The sequence below is a fragment of the Barbus barbus genome (genome assembly GCF_936440315.1).
Source record: "Barbus barbus genome assembly, chromosome: 47".
In the NCBI taxonomy this organism is placed as follows: Eukaryota; Metazoa; Chordata; class Actinopteri; order Cypriniformes; family Cyprinidae; genus Barbus; species Barbus barbus.
This window is the reverse complement of record NC_136725.1, coordinates 1,701,309-1,719,770: the sequence shown is the minus strand read 5'-3', so window position 1 is coordinate 1,719,770 and position 18,462 is coordinate 1,701,309. Positions and strand designations below refer to the sequence as shown.

Genomic DNA, 18,462 nt, shown 5'->3' with positions numbered 1-18,462 from the left:
ATTCAAAGAAAAAATGTTCTGCAATATACAATATACCAGTTTGCCTACTTAACAATGCTGCATTCAAATAAATACTGTTTATGCCCTCTTATGCATTTATTTAATTAGAAATTGATTAGAAAGATGATACTTTACTGGTCTACACTGATTCTGACACAGATGCAGTCTGGCAGCTATTTTATTTAACTCAACAGAATCACTCTTCTGAGTTTTATTACTTTGCTGTTTATAACCGTGTAACTTGTAGGGTGACAGCTCAAGGGCGTAAGTGATATTTTTGGTGAAATGGAGATCAAATGAAGGCTCTTAATGAGCTCTTTCTACTGGCATCCATGAGTGTACAAGTTTGTATTGTAAACAATTGAAATCAGTACACAAAGTCAAACTATGGTAATTTTTTGTTTTGGCTCTCCTGTAAAGTTGGTGAAATGTCACTTAAGCCCGTCTGGTTCTCATTTACCCCTTGCAGAACATCTTGGCTAAACATTATGCATTAGGCGCAGAGATGCATGTGATGTCTTGTGTTTCTGACTGACTGGTTGTACACTGCATGTACAGAATAACTGATTAAAGTGTACTGACCTTCATTTATTAACAACGAAAAGATTTGAGCAAATCATTTGTGAGTTGTTAGTGGTCTTCCTGGCCGCAGAGGGCACTGGCAGCACCTCGCGCAGAGCGCTCGGGAGCGTGCCGTTCCGATGACGTCACGGGCGGCGAGAGCAGCGGCCATTACACAGCAGCGCGTTCATGAGGAAGGTCGGAAGCGCGAGGAGTCAACGGAAAATCCACCGACGACAGACCGCGGAGACCGTCAAAAGACATCTATCGGTCACCACCAAGTGTAGATGAAAACCACCCGTGACACGGTGTTTCGTGTTTAATGAGCTGATATCCGAGTTTAACGGCGGTCTTCGGTGGTTGTGTTTCGCGTCGGCCCAGCGCAGCGCTCGTTTAATTACCGGAGACTCGGCGAGAATTACCGCAGGATCGCGCCGGTGATGGAGGATAAAACATTCACCAAAGAATTAGACCAATGGGTCGAACAGCTGAACGAGTGCAAACAGCTGAGCGAGAACCAAGTGAGAACACTCTGCGAGAAGGTAAAGAAAATAAGACGTATTAATGCGAACTGTTTTATTATATTTAAGCAAAACATTCTACCACTGTCTGTCCATTTCATGATTTCCATGTGTTATAGTTATTATAGCATCATTTGACTGTATTAACACCACAGCCAGCACACGTCAGAGTGTTAGTGTTCATTATTGTTGTCAATATATATTACATACCATATAATAGACAGGTTAGAGTTGAGGCTGTATTTATTTGTACCTAATTCCTCAGTATCTGTAATTTGTTGCATAGATTTGTTATTTACAGTCTGTAGACTTGAAATTGAGTGACTGTGGTTAAATAGTAACCTCCAGCAACTTCTCTCTATTTACTGACCTCACTAGATGACAAAACAGCTGTCTGATTTAATCAGATATAGACCCAAATGAATGAGTCTTCAACAGAGCTCTTGGCAAGATCCAAAAATACGATTTATATAACTTAAGGGATAATACACTTTCATTAATAATAAATCGAAGAAGTGAAAAGTGCAATCTTTAAGTCAACATAAGGATTATTGTTGTCACGGTAACAACATTTCAGTATTCGGTACCAATACCAGTGAAAATCCATGGTTCTGGGTGCCAATTTCGGGAAGGATACATTCCTGTATTCCCATGGCTGATAAAATGCAATCAATATAGCATAGTTCTCTTTGGATGAAATGAAATGTAGGAAGGCTTTATCAGGAGTGTTTCACTGTGTCTAAAGTGAAGATGGTTTTCGTTTAGGCATTAAGACATGAGAGGCAGAACTATGTTGTGAATTAGCAGGGCACAGCAAGTAACGGTAGTCTATAGTGTGGTATCGAAAGCCTTGCTGCTTTTATAAATGTTATTTGCATATTAAAAATTGATGTCACAGTCAAAATCATTACGTCCCATTATTCTGCTAGATCTAATCCTGACATAACAGAACGTTGCCATTTAACAAAAATAATCATTTGTTGTTGATGCAACAATACTGTTAGCCCACGGTTCAATACATACCTCATCTTTTTAACCAAGGTTTCTGGTTCGGTTCTGATGGTGTGTTTCAAATTAACAACTACTGTAAACCTCTGTACTCTGGAAAAAGCATGAGTTATTATATGTCTACTTAAAATTTCTTTTGAGAGAGGTATTATTTTTCTGATTTGTACCCAAAATAGGATGGATTGGCCATTATTTAGCGCTATAAACACATGTAATGTGTGTTTCATTCATACTGGTGCCCTCGTGCAGAAAATCCACATATGCTTCACAGAAGTAATAGAGCTGATTAGGTTCCAGGAAATCCCTAACATCCTATCCTGTAACTGAATAAAACGATGTATAACGTTAAACGTTTTGAACGATGAAACGTAAGGATAATAAACACTCGCCTGCGACAATATATAGTTTATATGGTTCTTCAAGCCATTTCGGGTATTTTCATAATGATTAAGTATATTTGTAAGCCATTGCAAATCGACATAGCCTTTATAGTGTAGTATAGACTATATTTTCTGCCTCATTCCATGATAAGAAGCCACTAGTGATGTCACGATACCAAAAATCTAGTAGTCGGTACCGATACCACTAGAAGTATATGATGCTCGATACCGCAGGGAAAAAGGCAATAATACTTAAACATGAACTTATTTAAAAATGCAAAACCACAACATTAGTGGCACTTGGCCTTCAAATAAGACACACACCCCTATATTCTGAATTAGGGCTGCTCGATCATGGCAAAAATCATAATCACGATTATTTTGGTCAATATTGTAATCACGATTGTTTAACATGATTATGAGTGGGCCATATGTCCAAAACTTTATATGAGTGATTTATTTAAAGATAGTAATACATATCAAATATATATTACCTTATTATATAGCCTATATTATCTTAAGGTTGAAGTCTTTAGTAATGAAATGCACAGTAACACTGTTACTGCTTGAGTAATTTCAATGTGCCGTTTTGAAGTACATTCATATATACGCTTTCAAACATTTCCGTGTGTAGCATGCCAGGTTTTCACAACAAAACCTGCCCAGTTGTGTTTCAAGGGGGTCCACCGGTAAAAATCGTATTCCGGGGTGTAAAATACACGTTTTTGTGGAGGGGTTCCCCTGGTAAGATTCGCATTTCAGGGAATAAATATCATGTTTTTGGAAGCAAACCGCGGACTTGGCAACACTGTAGCGTGCCAACTTGATGCTTCCTCTGAAGACTTCTTAGATGTGTTCGACTTGAAGCAGCGCTGCTTAGACCGATCATCAAAGTACTGCGATAGCTATAAGAGAGCGGATGTCTCCTTATGCTTTCTCTCGCCGTACTTTGATGCCACACACCGATCGATCTTCAACCCGAACACCTCTTTACTCTCGTGTGTCACATGGCAGAGTATAATCGCAGCCTCTGCAGTTGAAAAATCACATTTTTTCATATCGCTATATTATCGTGAATGCAATTAATTGTTCAGCCCTCTTTTAAAATGTTTATACAGACTTGGTACCGTAGTATCAGTTCTCGTGACATCCCTAGAAGCCACATTAGGTGACAAAAGGAAGTTATTTCAAACACTCAACTGCTGTTGGGAAGTAAAAATGAGTTATAATGTTCTCTATTGTTGGACAACAGCTTTACAAACACTTCTCATAGCAAGTCATTACAAGGGAAGAAGCTCGGCGTGCGTTTCTTTTTCAAATGCACGATATCAGCGGGGAGGCCTTTCCTCATCTTAGCACGTGAACTCACGGGCACACACAGTCAACTCCATGAGAAATAAAACAAACGGAAAATTATTCATATGCAAAACCGAATTCACAAGCACGTATTAAACCGCGGATGCCATACCGAACGCTTCGATATTATATATTGAGAATTGTGACACCCCTAATTTGTTATATGATGAACCAAAACTGCATTGACCGCTCATCACTCTTCTTTCTTGACAGTGACTAACTCAGTTTTTTTGTGTATTGAACTGTTGTTTAGAGCAGTACCACACACAACACTGTGATATTGCTTAATCTAGAGGTGTTTCTCATAACTGTCACAACTTGCCATGCTGACGTTTGAAATTTTACCCATATAGCACTTCAGAAAGAGCAGAGACGTGCTTTTTTTCTTTGAGTTGGCTAGTAAGTCTTCGTATAACACAACATGAAGCCTTTTGTGTGTGCTGTTTTTTTTTTTTTTGTTGGTTTTTTATTTTGTTTGTACTTTTTATACAGTGGTCAAAGGTGTCTTTTTGACAAGTATACACATGGAGAAAAAATGTAAAAAATAGCCTCCCACCCCTAAATACTACTCAAGTAGACCGTGTGACCGCAATGCCTGTCCCTAATATGTACTTGATCTGTACTGGCCTACATCTGTGTATTCCTGCACGCAATCAAAAAGGGGTAAAAGTAAAACAGTGCTAAATGGAAATGGGACCAGATGTCTCCATGGAAACACTCATACTGTCTCCATACTGATGTGGGTTGTTCTCAGAAGATATTGATTTGATTTCACAGCGATACAGAGTGCACAGACATGCATGTCTATCTGATAAGCGCTCTGGTTTCTTTTAATTTCGTGTTTAAAACCTGCTTCTGTTATCCTGAGCATTTTCAGCGTGTTCTAGCTTTAGTGGCTCATATTATCAGCCTTTTCTGTTGTAAGTTTGATTGGCGCTTGCCTGGTCTCTTAATAAAGCACATCTCTCTTCTACAAGACCCATGAGTTGAGGAATCGTTGTTCAGACAGTGGGTGTACTGTTTGTACTTGCTTGATCAAACGCCACTAATAAAGTGTGAATATGGTCTAAAGCCAACTTGGTGCATCAGTTGTGTGGAACAAGGCTGAATGTGTGCAGCTCCTTCTTACAAAAAACAATCTGGGTGTACAATGCATTGCTGTAGAAACTAACTAGCTAGTTTTCTGATCATTGTCGTACCTTTGTTGTTTCAACCACATTGGTTGTTATTGAAGTCACATGCTGGTCGTGCAGTAAAAACCTTCTAATTATTACATTCAAGACTGCCGTTAATATTGAAGTATGTAACATGCAGTATTTAATCGGGATACAGTTTACTCCTGTAGGTAGGGCCGGACGATAAATCGATGATGATGATCATGATACCAGTTTCCTTGATAAAACGATAAGAGTTTGATAAATGTTCAGTATAATGTTTATGCGCCAAAAGCGGAGTGAAAACTCATTTGAAGCGCGCCACACGGACCGTTTATCCGCTCGGATCAAAGTTCAAACGGCAGCGCAGTGGTTGTGAGCTCACTAGAGCCGATGAATCTCGCTAAACAGCGCTGTCAGATCCAGTGTGAAGTGCTTGAATTCAGCGAAGAGCACAAATGACTTGATTTAAACTAGTTTAGAGTCAGATGATACAGTGCTGACAAACTGCAGAAACAATGATACAGTCAGGAGGCTTTTCAATCAACAGATCGCCATCATCTACCATGGATTTACTGTAATAACGCTAACTGCACCATGGTATTGAGTCAGAAATGTGGGATATTCTTATCGATAATAACATTATAAATGTAGACGTATTAAAGGAGTACTGAATATAATTAGTGTTTTTGTGATTAAGCTATAGCGTTTGTGCATTTATACTCCATGTATTTAGACAACTATTTTTATACAAATATCTAGAAACCATATAGTCAATATTCTCTCATTTTTTTTCCTGCCGAGCAAAACTTTTCTCTATTGGGCAGACACAACAAAATATAATTTATTCCTGTCAAGCAAAGCTGACTTTTCAGCATCATTACTTCAGTCTTCAGTGTCACATGATCCTTCAGAAATCATTGTAATATCAGTAATAAAATCAATGTAGGAAAACGTTTTGCTGCTTAATATTGTTTGGGATCATTTTACAGGATTCTTTGATAAATAGTTCAGTTAGAGTGATATTGTTTCAAATCAAGAAACAGGTTTTTTGTGTTGCCTGATAATATTAATAATATAACTTTTTTTGCCTGCACATTTGGTAGTAGTAGTAGCTTTAGTTTGGATGCAGATGTAAATTTGTTCATTATTAAAATCAGTAACGTCTGTAAAAAAAAAACTGTAGCAAACTAATTTTTATATGGTGAAATTTCATTATTCATTATAAGGTTTTTTTTAAATTATTATTGATTTTCCATTGTAGCATACATTTAGATTATGATAACCACAGTTAAAACCACACATATAGCACCTCAATACCATGGTAAAATATAACCATATGCACTGTTCCCTCTAAGCTGCGCGCGCGTGGCCACGCACTTCTTCTGCCGCGGCGAATAATGTGCCGCACACACGCTAAAAAATGAGTTGGGAAGCCAGATTGAATTCTAGTAAAAACTTGAATTTATATTAAGCAAAATTAACGCTTTCTAGAACTTTAACTTTGGAGCAAAAATCTGGCTTTAAACTTGAATTAAGCAAAGATTTGACATTTATCGTGATAATTATCCATACCAACTGATATGAAAAAAATGCTATAAATGATCATTTTTTGGCCATAACACCCAGCCCTTCCTTTAGGCTATGTTTGCAGTTTATTCAGCCAGTTTGCATCTCTGCGTGTTGTACTAACAGAAACTTTGCGTCTAATCTCAGGTCAAGGACCTGAGAAGTTTGTGATGCTGTTTTCTGATGAATGTTCGCTGGAAATATGGTTAAGAGAAATGCAAAGTTATTGAACTGTGTTGGTAATGAAGGAACTTATTGGCTAACGATGCTTTTAGGAAACACGCCCCTGATTGGGCTTTCGAAACATTCCTGTCAGATATTTTTCTGCTTTCAAACCTTCACCTCTGCCTGATGCACTGTCCTGTTCTTACACCCGCAGGCTAAAGAGATTCTCACTAAAGAGTCCAATGTGCAGGAGGTGCGCTGCCCCGTCACAGTGTGTGGAGATGTGCACGGCCAGTTTCATGACCTAATGGAGCTCTTCCGAATCGGAGGGAAGTCACCTGACACTAACTACCTGTTTATGGGCGACTATGTAGACAGAGGATATTACTCGGTGGAAACAGTCTCACTTCTTGTTGCACTAAAAGTATGCTTACTAAATTTACTAAAGTGGTCTTGCACACTTTTCAGACATTTTGACAGTTCATTCGTCTGCTTCGTTTGTAGGTTCGCTATCCAGAACGCATCACGATATTGCGGGGAAACCACGAGAGCAGACAGATCACACAGGTTTACGGCTTCTATGACGAGTGCTTGAGGAAATACGGCAACGCAAACGTCTGGAAATATTTCACAGACCTCTTTGACTACCTACCCCTCACAGCTCTGGTGGATGGGCAGGTGAGGAATACTCCTCCTTTTCTGGGAAATGCATAAGAATAATACCAGAGGAGTTTTAACTTCTCTCACAAATGTCAAGTTATCATCAACAGAGCCTATCTTGGAATCCCCTGACAGCTGCTGATGGCTGTTAATAACTCGTATAACTCTCTGTGTGTCAGATCTTCTGTCTGCATGGTGGCCTCTCTCCATCCATAGACACGCTGGATCACATTCGTGCGCTGGATCGTCTGCAGGAGGTGCCACATGAGGTCAGTACAGCTACAGATCGCATCCACACTACTAGCAGTGTCTAGTGGCTTAAAGAAAAATTAAATGTGTAAAAAAAAATTTGTATTCTAATATTACTGTTGAGTAAATCCAAATCTAGTTTTGAGTTTGTTTTTAGAAAAAAATTTAGCTTAAATATTTACATTTACATTTAGTCATTTAGCAGATGCTTTTATCCAAAGTGACTTACAAATGAGGACAATAGAAGCAATCAAAACCAACAAAAGAGCAATGATATGTGAGTGCTGTGAAAAGTCTGTTTGCTTAACAGTACACGTAGCAAGTTTTTTTTTTTATAATAAATAAAAAGAAACAAGTAGATAGAATAGAAAAAGAATAGGGAACGCTAGTGTTAGAGAAATGTTTTTTAATAAAAAAGAAAAATAGAATTGGAATCAACAACTTTAGTCTTAAATTTGAGTAATTAAACATGGCTCTCGCCATGAACAGCCATAGAAGCTGGCATGGTGTTAAAACAGGAAAGGAAAAAAAAGGAAAAAAAAATAATTTTTTACAGTGAAATGTTATTATTATTATAATATATTATTGTTATTATTAAATAGACTTTGTGTCAGAGAAACAATTGCACAGACATGTTTAGAATCTTGTCTTTGAATTTCAGTTTTTTTGCAGTAGATCTATAGCATCTCTGTTGAAGAGTAATTAGCTGGTGAAGTGGATTTACTTACTGTGGAGTTAACGAACGTGAGCATTGTAATGTTCGAAGTGGATGGCATAACAAGTGTCAGTAGCCTGGGACAATTTTAAAATGAGTGTTTAATTCATAAATTCGTACAACCTTACCTTTAAGCTGCAGAAATACAAACGGAAGACAAGCCAAAGAGTGCAGCGCTAAATTAGGTCTATAGATATATTGATGTATAATCATTAAAATTTTGGCCAAATTGTGCAGCTCTACGAAAAGCACAGCAAACCTGTTTTTCAATAGAAGTTTCATAGAAAAACACAATTAGTTTTTTTTTTTTTTTGGTGCTTTATACAGTACAGATTGTTCAAAACAGCTTTACAGTATTAAACAGGAAAGTAACAGAATAAGTGATGCAAACTTCAAAAATAAGGCAAATCCAAATTCTGCTGTAAAGCAGCTCTAACAAGACAATAGTGTCATTATTCAGCTCCAGTCACGTCAGTGTTGGTTCAGTTCAGTAGCTGGGTAAAGTTCATTCATTATGAAAGCAGTTCAGCTATAAGCAGCTCTACTGAAGACAGTAGTGTTGTTATTCAGCTGGAGTCAGTTCAATGTTTTCCCCAAATCATGCAGCCCTAGATCGATTATCTGACCCATTGCAGAGATCAAAAGCACTTTACTGGATCTGATGAAATCTTTCCAGAAGGGTTTCCCGCTGTTGTGAGGCAGAGGAGGTTTGCGAGAGTTTTAATCTGAGGGGATGCAAAACCAACACCAAAACTTTTGATTCAACACAATGTAGTAGTCAATGACACCCATCTAGTGCATGTTTGCTTAGGAAACAAAACGGGTTTAGTGTGATTGGCTGTTTAATAACATTAACTAGTGATGCACCGATTTTGAATTGCCATGGCTGATACTGATATTATTTTACAAGAAAATTTGCTAATTCTGATACACATTGCTGATGGTTTTTTTATATTTGTTTTAAGCAAGAGACAAAACCAGATGTTTATTACCTCGATTATAGGCTGAACTATCTGTAGCCATTTAAAAAGAATTGAGCTAACCACTGTATTTTAATCAAGATCCAAACAAAGATGAGGCTAAAAGAGGCGCAAATTCACTCTCTGACAGCAGGTGGCGCTTATGGAACAGTATTATGGTACTGGATTATGGTAGCTTATGGATACCGTATTTCCTTGGTTATTGGTGTTAAAAATAAAAACGTAACACAGCACTTATAAAAAATACTTTAATATGCATTATACAGAGACAAGATGAGATGAAAATACCACCTAAACTTTTCAGTCAGTTCTCCCATCACCAATTCAATATTAAGGATTTTCTTCCGTCCATTGTCAACAGTGAGCTTGTACTGCTGCTACAGTATACTCTCCTCTTTTTGTCCGTCTTCAGTGTTTCTTGAATTTGTTAATGGCTGTTAACCTTCGCCCCCCCAATTGTGGGCCTCACAGGTGAAAATAACCTACCTAAATTAAAATGGTAACAGTTCGTGACAAAGTGTGCTACACAAACATATTAGGTATCTTTGGAAAGAAGAGACTCTGGGCTTTACTATCTATCATCCAGAGTTGATAATGCTCAAAAAGATAAAAAGTTATAGGCACTGACGTGCCTTGAAAAATATTTTTCCACACTGAATGTTTTTTTATTTCATATACAAATACATGAAAAAAGCCATGTGTCTCATGAGTTCATATTTCAAATTTGAAGATACCATGAAAAATGAGATTCCTGATCAATGATGCTCGTTATTACAATGAATCTGGTACGTACGGCTAGGGCTGTGCAATTAATCGAATTTCGATTTCGGGTCTCAACGATCACAAAAATGGTGTAATCGAAAAAAAAACGATTATTCACTTTTTTTTTTAAGTTATTTTGACCTGCGTTCTGACGCGCGCGCGCCCATCCGCACTTTCGCCCTTCCAGAAGCCCGAACTCTCTCACTCTATACTGTCAGCGAAGAAGTTGCGTATGTGGTATCTGATCGCATTTAAAAATCAGCGCGAGTGAAGATGGCAGAAAAAGAGCAGACAGAGACACTGGATGCTGAGGAAGACCCACTGAAGTGGTGGAAGGAATCTCAGAGAATCTTCCCACGTCTTTCCAACCTGGCAAGGAAATATCTTTGTATTCCAGCCACAAGTTCTTCATCAGAGCGAGTCTTTAGCACTAGCGGAAATATTGTCTCCTGCTTGCGTTCATCACTGAAACCAGATCATGTGAATAGGCTGGTGTTTCTGGCTAAAAACCTTTAAGGTTTAGATCTGTAACCCTATCAGCATTTTGGCCATGTTGAAACATGTTTACATAGGCTAAAGTTGAAGTTAAACATATTTGCTGTTAATTCTGAGCGATAGTGTGCCAGCCTTAAAATATTCTTGGACTGAGTTACTGACCGGAATTTTATTGTTAATTGTTTAAAATGTAGAATGTTGTAAAATGTTGTTTTGCATTTTTCAGTTTGTTAAGGCACATACGTGAGCAAATTTATTTTGGACTAATTTATTTATTATTTTATTTACTATTTATATTTTATTTATTACTTGTTTTCAAAAGATTGTGGAAGTGCACTGCATTGTTGATCTTGTTTGCCTTTATCTGTTTTATCTGTCTTAATCTGTTTTAAGGAGAATTCACTGTTCTGTTCAATAAATGCAACATATTTCCAAAGTCAATGAGTAATCGTGTAAAATAATCGTGATTTCAATCATGACCAAAATAATCGTGATTATGATTTTTTCCATAATCGAGCAGCCCTACGTACGGCTTTTTTAATCTGCGTGTTTTGATGTGTGCTGCTTACACAAATGTAGCAAATACATTCCTTATAAGCTTTCCATCGGAAAACAGCGATCTGTCGTCGATGCTTGAGGCTTAGACCCTCAGAATGATATATAGTTTGTCAAGATTAACTTTGTCCCGTTTCATTTATTCTATTAGAAAACAATGACACATGCAAACAAAGATCGTTCAGTGCGCCGTCGCTCTGGTGAACGGTAACAGGTTAACACACTAATATTTCCACATGACATTTTGGAAAATGATTGCAATGTTGTTTGTGTTCAAGCCTGGAACAGAGATCAGCTGAAATAAAAATAAAAATAAAAAAGGCTGGTTGCAAGTTGGGTATTTGGAGCAAAAACCATCCGATCCTGAATTATGACCCGTTCACTGGTGCATCATTGACAGTACTAGTTAAAGAAAATGTATCTAATTGTTCTGTCTCTATAAATATACACCAGACTCGATTTGCTCTCTTCGCTGACTGAGAAACTGCTTCAAATTTTTCTTTCTGAACTAATCCAGTTGAATGTCCAATCAAATCATACCATTTTGCAAACCCGTTTGGCTACTTTACTGGATAAAAAATATGCAAAATGCTCTAAATTAATTGACGAATGGCATTGCAAGTTCTGATTTTAACCAGCTTTCAGAAATACGGCACATGTTATATTTACTGAAGTTCTGAAGTGCTTATGGCATGCAGAGCCACTGCTGAGGATGTGTTCTCGCGCTCGTTCACATGACCTGCAGTGCAATATGGGCTTCCGCTTGCGCTTATCAAGATCAGATTCATGGGTTTTAAGCCAAACTTTGTCACTCAACTTTTATTAGCTCTTTAGATGAAATAACCAAGATAACAGCTATGCTTGTAAATGTGTTTAAAGGGGACCTATTATGCAAAAATCACTTTTATAAGCCGTTTGAACACAGTTGTGTGGGCGCAGTGTGTGAAAATAACCAGCCTATAATGTTAAAACTAATTTTTTTATAAAACCAATAAGTCATGAACAGTCTCTCCAAACGAGCTGTTTCAGATTCTCCCTCTGTGCCGTCACTGAGGGGAAAAATTGCCTTTCTGAAAGAGCTGCTTGGCACTCTGTAAGGCTAATGATGCTAAAGCTACCATCGTCTCTTGTGTGTTTTCGCTGATGCTGTCTTCAAGTGCTATCAGAATGATCGTGAATAGGAATGTGGTAGTTAAAAGTAGCGTTTGAGAGCAATGTGAGTCGATCGCTTGAAGTTGTCGAGCTCATAATCAGAAGTGGAACCCTGATCCCGCCGTGCTCCCTGTCTGTAATTCATAAACGTGAATTTATTATGCACAGTATCATCATATGACTGACTTTGAAACCTTTTGACTTGTTTTCTGTAAAGATAACAGGCTTGTATTAATAGTGAAATGTTTATTTGCAAAGGCTAGCACTGCTAATGCGAAGCTGGAGTTCTTGAAGCTCCGCCCTCTTCTCCGGGAGCAACAGCTCATTCTCATTTAAAGCAACACTCAAAATAGCGTGTTTTGGCTCATACCCTAAAACTGGCAATTATAACAAGCTGTAAAAATTGATCTGTGGGGTATATTGAGCTAAAACTTCACATATACGCTCTGGGGACATCAGAAATGTATTTTATATCTTGTAAAAAGGGGCATAATAAGTCCCCTTTAAGATATGTGGCATTTATATGAAATATTTGTCTGGTTTATGGAGAACGGCTGCACATCTGTTTGTGTTTCAGGGACCCATGTGTGATCTGCTGTGGTCAGACCCTGATGATCGCGGTGGCTGGGGAATCTCTCCACGTGGAGCTGGTTACACGTTTGGACAGGACATTTCTGAGACCTTCAACCACGCTAACGGCCTCACGCTGGTGTCCCGCGCTCATCAGCTGGTCATGGAGGTGAGATCCACAGTCCAGCTCTTCAGAGCCCTTCAGTGGGATGAAGATCATAATCAGATCAAATAAAACTACTCTTTTTCTTTTTTTCAGGGATACAACTGGTGTCATGATAGGAACGTTGTCACTATCTTCAGTGCGCCAAACTACTGCTATCGCTGTGGAAATCAGGCAGCCATTATGGAACTGGACGATACTCTTAAATACTCGTTGTAAGTTGTGCATCTTATGATAATCTTTTAAATATGTACTGTCATATAAAATGTGATTTCAACTACATGTCTGAATTCTATTTCAGTTGGCTCACTAGACCAGGGGCTTTCAACCTTTTAGGACATGCGCCCCCCTAAGTTTGTGTAATTTCACTCGCGACAGTTTACCTGATTCAGTGTGATGGCTGAGCTTGTTTCTGAGATGACAACATGCCAATGGTTGGATTTCTGACATGACTAACCGTAAATCATTTTACACCATTCTCACTGTCGCCGAACAGCGGGAGTCAGATTGCCCCCTAGCGGATGGCTGAAGAATTGAAAGCTCGTATTCATAAATCTTCAAGGCAATGTCTCTGAATTAATTGATGCTCGCGCCCCCCTTGACAGGTGCTGGCGCCCCACAGGTTGAAAACCCCTGCGCTAGACTATAGGGTTTTGTTTTTTTATCTTTTAGGCATTACTAACTAGGGGTGGGACTCTTTAGTCACGTCACGATTCGATCTGATTCTGGGAGTCACGATCCAATTCCAGAACGATTCTTGATCTACTTTTATTAATTAATTAGTTTACTAACTTGAGAATTTTAAAATCCTTACATTTACATATCCTTACATAAGTAATTAAGTACTTTTTCAAATAATTACAAATAAAAAATAATTCAAACAGTTTTATGTTAAGAATTTTAAACTAATGGCCTATAACTTCAAAACATACTAGCAAGTAGCAAATAATAAAGAGAGCATAGAAACATATAGCAAAAGCAAACAAAGAGTGCTTTCAGTATTTAAGATTATCTGAACGTTTCCATTCAAGAACTGTGAGTGATTTTTCTTCATCTTTCCCTGCTAAAAAAAACAACAGTAGAAGCCCAATAGAAACCATCACAGAAATTCTAATGGTTTCCATTAAAATACTGATAAACCATTAGCTTTTTCCAGTAAAACATTACAAAATTCCTTTTTGTAGTGTGTTTTGGGCATTTTTCTAATAGGATTCAACATCCCACCAATAGAATCCATCACATACCAGTAGACACCATTATAGTTTCCATTAAAACCAGTACAATTCTCATCATAACCATTCAATCCATTACATTTTCTGTTGTGTTTTGGGCAGGGGTCTATTGTTTTTTCCAGCAGGGTTGTTTTTAACTATGGTATCCTAGACAGCGGGAGATGTATTAAGCTGCATTCACGCACGGATCTCTTTTGAAATATAATAAATGATGTGGTTTGTTCTGTCCGTTTAATCCCTTAAGACATAACTGGCTGTGTTTACATTAATTTTGCATCATAAACCCATTTTGAGATGCAAATACATTAAACCATGGAGTCTACACAAACAAATCTACACACAGCGCGCGTCAGCATTTGAAATTGAATCAGCCTTCTGTTAGTGAGGTTCATATTTTAAATATATAAGTCCACTGCATTCCAAACCACATAAATGATGACTTCGTAGAGCATTTTGTAAGGAAAACACAGACGGGTGAGACCGCACACTTCAAGTGTAACATCAAACAAAGCGTGCGTCTCTCGCAGTGCATCCTGTGCAATGAAGCCCGTGAATGCCGTTGTAATTCGCTTCAACTTTTCTGAACTTTATGAAAGATTATTTTACGGAAGGTTGGAGTGGTGTGTGTGAGGAATTGTAAGCAAGCAGAATACGGGTGTTTCTAAAGCAAACTCGGCGTCATCGCACATCTGGTTAAAAACTAAGCTCCGAATCAATTCTGAAATTCTCCGAATCGTTGGAGAGAGAATCGTGATGCATCGATGGATCAAATTTTTCTCCCACCCCATTACTAACCCCACAATATTTTATTGCTGCAATGCAAACGGTCTTTAATTTGAAAGCGAAGTGTGTAGTTGCCCACAAAATGCCACTTGCAAGGTGTTCTGAACATCCCGTGAGTGTTCACTATGTAATGTGTTGGACACTGAAATCCATCTTATTTTTTTCCAAATTCCATTTATTTTTCCGTTTACGTTTTTCAAGACCGTTTTAATGGTTAAATTAAACTGTATTCATCAAAAAGCATGTCTAATTAATTGAAATCATGAAACTTAAAATAAACAGCAATTTATTAAACGTTGAACAAAAATGACATTTTTAAGGCCGTATAAAATGTTTTATTTTATTTTTCTCAAATTCAGTTTTATTTTTTATAGTTTTATAGCAAATGTGTTGTGTATTTACATTTTTCTGCTAAGTAAATAATTTTCCTGCTAAATATTCCTTTAAAGGTAATGTTTTAATACTTTTCTTAGTAGTAGTAGTACTATAGTAATATTTCTGTCATGGTTTCTTTCAACTAAAGCGAACTTTTACTTTGGGTTCCTGTGAAGACGAAACCGCATATCTGTGCCATTCATTCACACAGTAACATGCAGGGTTCATATTTAAATGGTACACAGACACTGATTTAAGTGTGCTGACCTACTTTTGACACATCCATCCAAAATCTGGCAAATTCCGTGACTTTTCTGCTTTAATCAGTCATTTCCGTTTTTATGGTTGGATTCCACGTGTTCTCCGCATCTCGGAAATCATAGGGCATTACTTCAGGAAGATCAACCTATAAATGTCTCGCTGCATTTGAAACCTGGATAGGAGAGAGAATAAATGACTTGCAGTAATAAAACTAATGACAGTGGTAATAAAAAAAACTCCAGATATGAGAACTGTGGGGTAAAATGTGCTTAATTGCCATTAAAATATCTAAATGCAAAAATTCTGAATAGTTCTAAAATTGTCATGCCAACTGCAAAATATATCTTCTTTCTTATTGAGGTTTTGGAGTGAAAGTCATTTGAACAGTGTTTAAGCGGCTTTTCTTCTTTTCCCCAGCCTTCAGTTTGATCCAGCTCCTCGACGCGGAGAGCCTCACGTCACCCGCCGCACCCCCGACTACTTCCTATAAGCGAGCACTGGCCTGCCACGAAAGAGCCCTGAAGCAAGCGGAAGATGATGACGCATCCAAACGTGCATACATCTGTTTATCCAATGTGTATATAAAATGGGGGAAATATTCTGACACAACACTAACACGGACCAAAATGTGCCATACAAGCATTTAATGGCCAAATCCGATCGCTCTGTCTCAGTACTGCTACAAAGTGTCTCGTTTTAGCCTATAGTGCAAATTGCCTGCTGTATACAATGAATAGAGATGTTCCCTTCGTTCTTCAATTGTAAATTACTCTTGAGTAAAAAAAACAAATGTAAGTGACTAGCTTTCTCTCTCTCACAGTATCACTGGATAAAAAAGTCCTTAAAGTTGGCAATGCCAGGCATGTGAAAAACGGTAACATTTTATACAAGTGCACAAGCTGACATCCTTATCTTCACAAAAAAAACTAAAAAATCTATTTGGGAAGGAATGTTGAAACCGAAGGACGCGCCTCTTCCATTCTGGGAGTGTACACACAAGACTTTATCTCTTTGTCTAATCTTACCATGTTCTTTTCTTTTGTGTTACCTGTCTTTTGTGTATTTGTCAATAAGTGATAGCCTCTTCTTTGGTGTATTTGAACTAATAAACTACTTTTAATCGCAAGCTACTCCAAAACTACTACACACTATTTGTGCTTTTGTTTGAAATCAATGGTTCATGTGATCCATAATGAAACAATACTGACCATGTGGAACAGGACATATCAGCAGCCACAAGTAATGTAGAGTTGTGTTGTGTTTTATTTTACATTAAGAATTGACTGGATCATTTCAGATCATTTTTCAAGGTTTGACTGGTTAGAGTCTTCTGCTGATACAAGTTATAACTGCACTCCGGCTGTAAAGAGCTTCTTCATTCACAGACGTTCCTAAATATCTGTATTCTGAGAAAAAACTATTACTTTGCAGTTAGGTGTTTTACCAGTGACTGATTTCTTGGGTTAGGGGGCTCTTTTGGGGGTTTGTTCCAGTTGTAAAAAAAAAAAAAAAATTCATCTATTTTGTGAACAATTACAGTTTTAAACATAAAGAATAACATTTAAAAAAATCTTTAACTACAAATGAGCATATCTTTGAAATACATTCAGTGTGCAGCATGCCTCTGATGTCCCCCCTTACCTGTCTGCATCTTTGGGATGGTATTTTTCAGAATATTCATCTAGTTCCTTCTGCTTGAAGATTGGGATACATCACATGGTAAAGGAGTCAAAGCAAATGATTAGCTCTCTCCAGATATCAAGCCTGAAGTCTGAGCTGAATGTAAGTTTGTCTGCGCAGAATATCTCGCATGGCAATAGGGACACTTTTCAGTTCTAGCCTTATGAACTGTTATTGCTGTAACTTTTACGTCAATGTTAAGCAGCATTACTGGGTGAACAACTGGTAAGACTGCAGCACCTGTAACAGCAGCTATTAGTTGTTTTAGAGGTGGGGCAAGTTATTACATTTTGGTGAAATATATTCATGAGAATAACAAACTGATGTATCATTCACACTAAGACCAGGGCATGTTTTTGAGTTTAAAATAGAATTTATTTTGCGGTAAACATTTTTTAATGTTTTTGAATGAAGTCTCACTAGGCTGCATTTATTTGATGAAACAGTAAAAATAGAAATTATGTTTTCTATTTTAATGTGTTTTAAAATGTAATTTATTTCTGTGAAGGAAAAGCCAAAAAAGAAAACCAGGTGTTTATAAAAAAATATTTATCTACGTTGTTGAAAAAAGTTGTGCAACTTAATGGTTTTCCAGGACTGAGATACATTTTTTTAAGGATCCAATCAATTTAATGCACCCTTGATGAATGAAAGTATCAAATTAAAAAGTCAGACTGAGCCCAAACTTTTTAGTGTATGAACAAATAATCGCAAATAAAATGAATACTTTACACAGCATGGTAGTATTTGTTGTATTCAGTGTTGGGAAGGTTACTTTGGAAATGTAAGGTTACAGGTTACCCTAAAATGTAGTGTACCTATCTAAGTTACTTTATTAAAGTAACTGATTACTTTTAGATTAGTTTTCTGAATTTCTAATGAATGTTTTCAACTGATAATCATTTTGAGACATTTAAAGCCGGCAGGGTTAACCTTACAGCAGTGCTCAACACTGATTACTGTCAGACTTTCTCAATCCTCCATCACTTGAATTAAGATTATAATCATTTCATTTTAAAGCACAGCCACCACAAAATCAGACTTTAGCACTTTTCACTTTGAGATCTCTGAGCATAAATACAGATTTAAAATTATAAGACATACAACCTCAATTCC

At 37.4% G+C, this 18,462-nt stretch overlaps 1 protein-coding gene across 1 annotated transcript; it reads left to right on the top strand.

The window, feature by feature from the left end:
- The first annotated feature begins 692 nt into the window (after positions 1–692).
- Positions 693–17,163, top strand: ppp2cb (protein phosphatase 2, catalytic subunit, beta isozyme). The gene is made up of 7 exons (XM_079411151.1): positions 693–1,103; positions 6,929–7,138; positions 7,219–7,392; positions 7,554–7,643; positions 12,860–13,021; positions 13,112–13,230; positions 16,084–17,163. The coding sequence occupies exons 1-7, from the start codon at positions 1,002–1,004 to the stop codon at positions 16,154–16,156; spliced, it is 930 nt and encodes a 309-aa protein (XP_079267277.1). The 5' UTR covers positions 693–1,001; the 3' UTR covers positions 16,157–17,163.
- The last annotated feature ends 1,299 nt before the right edge of the window (positions 17,164–18,462 follow it).

Coding starts and splice junctions, on each gene's coding strand:
- ppp2cb (XM_079411151.1), top strand. CDS start 1,002: ATGGAGGATAAAACATTCACCAAAGAATTAGACCAATGGGTCGAACAG. Junction 7,393..7,553: donor CAGCTCTGGTGGATGGGCAG/GTGAGGAATACT, acceptor TCTGTGTGTCAG/ATCTTCTGTCTGCATGGTGG. Junction 13,022..13,111: donor CTCATCAGCTGGTCATGGAG/GTGAGATCCACA, acceptor TCTTTTTTTCAG/GGATACAACTGGTGTCATGA.